The sequence below is a fragment of the Mustelus asterias genome, chromosome 13 (genome assembly GCF_964213995.1).
Source record: "Mustelus asterias chromosome 13, sMusAst1.hap1.1, whole genome shotgun sequence".
Classification (NCBI taxonomy): Eukaryota; Metazoa; Chordata; class Chondrichthyes; order Carcharhiniformes; family Triakidae; genus Mustelus; species Mustelus asterias.
Genome location: NC_135813.1, coordinates 78,826,849 through 78,833,532, shown reverse-complemented (window position 1 = coordinate 78,833,532; position 6,684 = coordinate 78,826,849). Strand labels below are relative to the sequence as shown.

At 41.7% G+C, this 6,684-nt stretch overlaps 1 protein-coding gene across 1 annotated transcript; it reads left to right on the top strand.

The window, feature by feature from the left end:
- Positions 1-677: 677 nt before the first annotated feature.
- LOC144502277 (hydroxycarboxylic acid receptor 2-like) lies at positions 678-3,340 on the top strand. The gene is made up of 2 exons (XM_078226095.1): positions 678-738; positions 2,487-3,340. Exons 1-2 carry the CDS (start codon positions 726-728, stop codon positions 3,338-3,340), a joined length of 867 nt encoding a protein of 288 aa, XP_078082221.1. The 5' UTR covers positions 678-725.
- The last annotated feature ends 3,344 nt before the right edge of the window (positions 3,341-6,684 follow it).

The following is a 6,684-nucleotide window of genomic DNA, read 5'->3' as shown; positions in this document are numbered from 1 at the left end:
ATTCGATGGCATTTGCTCTCTTTTGAGAGTAGCGATTGGAAATACTCATGCAGAAGCTGGAGTCCAGTAAGATTAATTGATTCACAGAGTAATAGCAATCTAGGGGATTTGCGGAGAAATCCACAGAAGTTCAATTGGCTGACATCTGCCACTAGTTTTTAGAGTGGGATGTGTCTGACCACAGCCTGTTGGCTTACAGGAACGTTGTAGTCACTGAGAACATTATAGCAGAAGTTATATTTTGTAACCTGCGTTATCCTTAAAATCTGTGTACATTTGTGAAGATAAGTGGGAGTGAAGGAGTTTTATATAGTAGTCCAACCTTTCATGTTTAATAAATGTTTTTCTTTCTAACGTGGTCACATCTCAATATCTAACCATGAAATACATGGCGTGGATTTCCAGTTGGAACCCGGAAACTCCCAATACAAACATTACCAATGTCAATGAGATGGAATTGACATAATTTGGAGGTCAGTACAATAGAATTCCTTTGTTCCAGATATGCCGCTTTCATTTTGCTTTAAAAAATCGCATTTTCTCCCTGCCAAACAAAGAATAAAGAGGGTCTCAGTGTGAGACCATCAAGGCACTGAATGGTCTCATGCTCTATCTCTCTCTCTCTCTCTCCAACCATCCTGCCTGTTTGTGCCCTCTCTGTTGTTTAACCAGCCACATAATGTGAGCAGCTTCTTAAGATTCAACTCAGCAGCTGCTGACTCTAGATGGAAATCATCTGTAAGCATCTTTAAATCATCTTGAATCCACAAAGACTATCAGGACCAGTCTCAAATAATCAAAGGGATCAATTTACAAGATTGTACCAGGCTGTTGCAATTTCGCCCACTACTCCACTATGTAACATACTTCTGTGTGGGAATGTGAACTATTGAATGTGCATGTATGGGTGTGAGAGAGAGAGTTGGAGTGTTTTATTTGTTTCATGTAGATTGGGTATTAAGCTGAATAAAGGCTATTTCCTATTCTTTTAAAATAAATGCACAAAAAAATCTGTCCGTGGTTACCTTTTACAGTCAGGGAACTTAAACAGTTCTTACTGAATTGGGAAGTGAATTCTTAAAAAAAACTATTGCAGTAATCACTTTCCATGTGAAAATGACAATGGAAAGAGAACTAATAGTGAGCAGGAATTGTAAAACATCTGTTTAGCAAAGCATAGATCACATAGAATCCTACAGTGCAGGAAGAGGCCATTCGGCCCATCGTGTCGGCCCATAGAGTGTCCTGAGATGCGTAGGTTAGAGGGATTAGCGGGTAAATGTGTAGGGATGTGGGGGTAGGGCCTTGGTGGGATTGTGGTCGGTGCGGACTCGATGGGCCAGATGGCCTCTTTCTGCACTGTAGGGTTTCTATGATTCACAATCCCACCCAGGCCCTATCCCCATAACCCCATGCATTTACCCTAGCTAGTCCCCCTAACACTAAGGGGCAATTTAGCATGGCCAATCCACCTAACCCGCACATCTTTGGGCTGTGGGAGGAAACCGGAGCACCCAGAGGAAACCCATGCAGATACGGGGAGGCTGTGCAAACTCCACACAGACAGTGATCCAAGCCGGGAATTGAGCTTGGGTCCTGGCACTGTGAGGCAGCAGTGTTAACCACTGTGCCACCGTGCTGCCCATGAGCAAATGAAGTTAACATGTAGAACCACTATCCACAAGGAGAGGGTGAAGATACTCAGTACAAAAATTAATAGAAATATAGTGGGTGAAACTAGCCAATGTTTGCAATGTGAAACAAGCTTCCTTTGAATTGCTGCTCACTTTTCACCAAACCAGTTTTAATTTTCCATTGACTTGGAAAATATTTCCAAAATGCTTAATTTCACAGCAATTGCACCCGAAAGTGAGACCAGGAAACGAGTCTCTAAAAAGGGAATGAACGATTGTCCTGTGCACTTCAATGGAAAGGAAATGTGTAACAGTGATAAATCAGTGGCTGATTGACTGTCAGCAGATGTTGCACTGCTTTTACAGAGCAATTTCAATCCTTACAATTCAATGTCCAATATTATGAAAAATCAGTATTTTAACAAATAATCGTTTTCAGAACCTAAATGGACCAAAAGGACTTGCTGTAAATATATGTTTAAGGGTTTCCTGGAGTTTTGCTGTAACTTTGTAATATTAGAGCACCGCCCACAATCCATGATCTAAACTGGAAGTACTCTATATAAAGTTGTGGGACGTTCAGTTAATCAACTCATTTCTGTGGCTGTGTGGCTGAGTTTATTGCAATACTGCTCACAATGGACAACGGGACGTGTGTTTTTAAGAAAGAGGTTCCTTCATCCTATAATCCACCTATAATTATTGTGACATTTATCCTCGGATTCATTGGAAATGTGATTGCTTTATGGATCTTCTGTTTTCATGTAAAATCCTGGAAACCAAACAGTGTTTATTCACTCAATCTGGCGATTGCAGACATTCTGTTAATCTGCTGTTTACCATTTCGAGCAGATTACTATGTACGGGGGAAGAACTGGAGCTTTGGTGATGTTCCATGTCGTCTGAATACATTTTTGATTTCCTTAAACCGGGCAGGAAGCATCATGTTCCTCACAGCTATGTCGATCGATCGCTATTTTAAAGTGGTCCACCCTCACCACAGAGTGAACAAGATGCCTACAAGTTTTACAGTGAAGGTAACAGGCGTCTTGTGGATTCTGGCAATGGCTATTTGTTCGCATCTTCTGGCGGAACCTCGCACCTTCATGTATGACAATCTGACATACTGTGAACCCTTTGGCATGACCCAGCATCTCAGTCCCACAGCAATTTGGACCGATATTATTTATATTGTTTTCAATTTTTGTTTACCAGCTCCGATTATCGTGTTCTCCACATTCTGTATAATCTGGAAGTTAAAACAGATGAAAACTGAATCGAGGGGTAAATATAAACGAGCAGTAAAGCTTGTGGTAGTTGTGGCAGCAGTTTTTGTCGTGTGTTTCTTGCCCACAAACATTGCTGCAATCGCTGTTTTAGTCACCAGGCCAATAGGCACTGAAGGCTGCCAGTCGTATGAAATAGCTGTTGAGATATTTTATAATACACTGTTTATGACGTATCTGAACGCAGTGCTGGATCCAGTTATTTACTATTTTTCAAGTTCGATATTTAAAGATACTTTGATGAAAGCGCTTGCCTCTCTTAATTTAAACTGTTTCAGATCAACAACTCGTCGTTCAATGCAACGAGGAGAACCTAGAGGAGAAATGGTTGTGGGTCAAGAACTAAAAAGGATCCTGGAGTGTAATCCCAGTGATCAATCCCAGTCAGATATCACATCGACTGCAATACACAGTGCTTAATTTCAGTATATGTAATTATGTAATTGGGGCGGCACTGGAGCATTGCTGCTTCACAGCGTCAAGGACCCGGGTTCGAATCCCGGCTTGGGTCACTGTCTGTGTGGAGTTTGAATGTTCTCCCTGTGCTGTCTGTGTGTAGTTTGAATGTTCTCCCTGTGTCTGCGTGGGTTTCCTCCGGGTGCTCCGGTTTCCTCCCACATTCTGAAAGACTTGCTGGTTAGATGCATTGTTCCGAACAGGCTCCACACTCTGGTGACTCGGGGAATTTCACAGTAACTTTCAGTGTTAATGTAAGCCTTACTTGTGACTAAAAAACAAATTTTTTAAATTAAGCGCACAATGATGAAAATAAATGCATTTTGTAACATCTAATAAAAAGCTGATCTGTTTCTAACATGTGCGTGCTAAAATAAACTGGAATTTTTAAATCAAGTTATCAATTTGAAAAATACTCATTCTCTTATTCGATAGAATTAAAGTGATTTCTACCGTGATTCAGGTCATACTAAGTAATGGTCAATGAAGGTTCATTTGTAAAGCAGTAAGGAAACAGTTTTGTACAACAAAGTGCTCTCACAAGGTGTCCCCAGAGAGAAAACCATTATTTCCCTGTAAAAAGGTCCCTGAAAATCTCAGCAGTTTTTACAAAGTTCCTTAAATGTTCAGACACTGCAGTTATAAAGCAATGGAAGTGACTTCCAGTCAAAAGAATGAGAGAGAATTTCAGGTCTTTCAGCTGCATGGTTCCTTCTGTCTGAGAGGTACTCAACAGGTTAAACACTGACACATTTACATTTTTCTGCAGCAGTGGTGAGGCGGTTGAACCACAGGAAAATCTTATCGGGTGAGGAGATGTGTGCAGCCGCGTGGTAGGATATACTTGGAAGAGGGAGATCAGTCACAGAGATATGTGTGGCAGAAAGCTATGGCTGTTTTTTTAAGGTAAGAAGTTTAACAACACCAGGTTAAAGTCCAACAGGTTTATTTGGTAGCAAAAGCCACACAAGCTTTCGGAGCTCCAAGCCCCTTCTTCAAGTGCTGAAGAAGGGGCTTGGAGCTCCGAAAACTTGTGTGGCTTTTGCTACCAAATAAACCTGTTGGACTTTAACCTGGTGTTGTTAAACTTCTTACTGTGTTTACCCCAGTCCAATGCTGGCATCTCCACATCATGTTTTTTTAAGGTGCATTGCTTTGACCAAGGGTTGCTCCCATTAATTTTACTTACTGGCTTGCATTATTGGTCATTTGATTAAGCTACAGTCAGCTAATCAGTTGTTGTTGCACTATCCTATAAGAAATTGGGGAGTGTTTTAAAGACCTCAATGACTAATTTGGGCGTTTTCTTTGAGCATTCCAGCTCAATGCAGGAGATAACCCAGCACTGGGTATGCAGCAGAGGAGACGCTCCCTCGATAGGCCTGGAGCAAAAGTGCCTCAGGAGGTTCAGGATTTTGCTTCAAGTCATTGCTGGTGTCTGCAGGCTCCCGAAACAAGAGCTTATTGATGAATACACATTGCCCATGATCAGAAACATTTTGTGTTCTAATGAACTCATGAGATGTTAGTTCCTAATGTTACTTGATTAATTGAATCCATATGAAGTCAGATGGTCACTGTAATGTCCTAACTAAGTTAGGGGTTCTGGGTTTTACACAGATTCAAACCAACAACACAGGTTTATCGTAGGAGCTCCTTCCTGTACAGGGTACAAATTGAAACTAAACAGCAGCCTGTGAAGCATCCTAATGACATCACCATCAAATCATGTGATCAGCTCTTAAAGCAAACATGCAACGACTTAAATATATAACATCCCTGCCCTTTTACTTCTGTGGTCATGACAACAAATTACTGCAATGTTATACACAGGATCAATAACACTCTAGATACAGTACAATGCATTATTAATCATTATATACAGTCCTGGTCGCCACATGCCAACACTATAGTTAAGAAAGTCCACCAGTGCCTCAACTTTCTCAGAAGACTGAGGAAATCTGGTATGTCCACTACGACTCTCACCAACTTTTACAGATGCATCGAAAGCATTCTTTCTGGTTGTATCACAGCTTAGTATGGCTCCTGCTCAATCCAAGACCGCAAGAAACTACAAAGGGTCGTGAGCGAAGCCCAGTCCATCACTCAAACCAGCTTCCCACCCATTTGCTCTGTCTACACTTCCCGCTGCCTCAATAAAGCAGCTAGCATCATTAATGGCCCCACGCACCCCGGACATTCTCTCTTCCACCTTCTTCCGTCAGAAAAAAGATACAAAAATCTGAGGATACGTACCAACTGACTCAAGAACAGCTTCTTCCCCGTTGCCATCAGACTTTTGAATGGACCTATCTTGCACTAAGTTGATCTTTCTCTACACCCTAGCTATGACTGTAACACTATATTCTGCACTCTCGCCTTTCTTTCTCTATGAATAGTATGCTTTGTCCGTATACAGCGCAAGAAACAATACTTTTCACTGTATACCAATACATGTGACAATAATAAATCAAATCAATTCAATAAGAACATTGATCAGAAGGACGTCTATTCCTCTTCAGTTGTGTACGGCGTTCAGGAATTCGGCTGTTCTTGACCCTAAATATATGAATTGGAAGTTCACTAGATGCTTCTTCTCTTCTTCTCTTGAACTAGTTCTGCATCATTCTCAATTTGAAGAGGAAGAAGGAGACTTATGTTAAGATGAGACGTGAAGGCTCAGTTAGGGCGCTTGAGAGTTGCAAGTTAGCCAGGAAGGACCTAAAGAAAGAGTTAAGAAGAGCCAGGAGGGGACATGAGAAGTCTTTGACGGGTAGGATCAAGGAAACCCTAAAGCTTTCTATAGGTATGTCAGGAGTAAAAGAATGACTAGGGTAAGATTAGGGCCAGTCAAGGACAGGAGTGGGAAGTTGTGCGTGGAGTCTGAAGAGATAGGAGAGGCACTAAATGAATATTTTTCGTCGGTATTCACACTGGAGAGGGACAGTGTTGTTGAGGGGAGTACTGAGGCTGTTGGACTGGATGGGATTGATGTTCATAAGGAGGAGGTGTTAGCAATTCTGGAAAGGGTAAAAATAGATAAGTCCCCTGGGCCGGATGGGAGTTATCCTAGGATTCTCTGGGAGCTAGAGAGGAGATTGCAGAGCCTTTGGCTTTGATCTTTGTGTCGTCATTGTCTACAGGAACAGTGCCAGAAGACTGGAGGATAGCAAATGTTGTCCCCTTCTTCAAGAAGAGGAGTAGGGACAACCCTGGTAATTATAGACCGGTGAGCCTTACTTCTGTTGTGGGCAAAGTATTCTCACAAAGTATTGGAAAGGATTATAAGAGATAGGATTTATAATCAC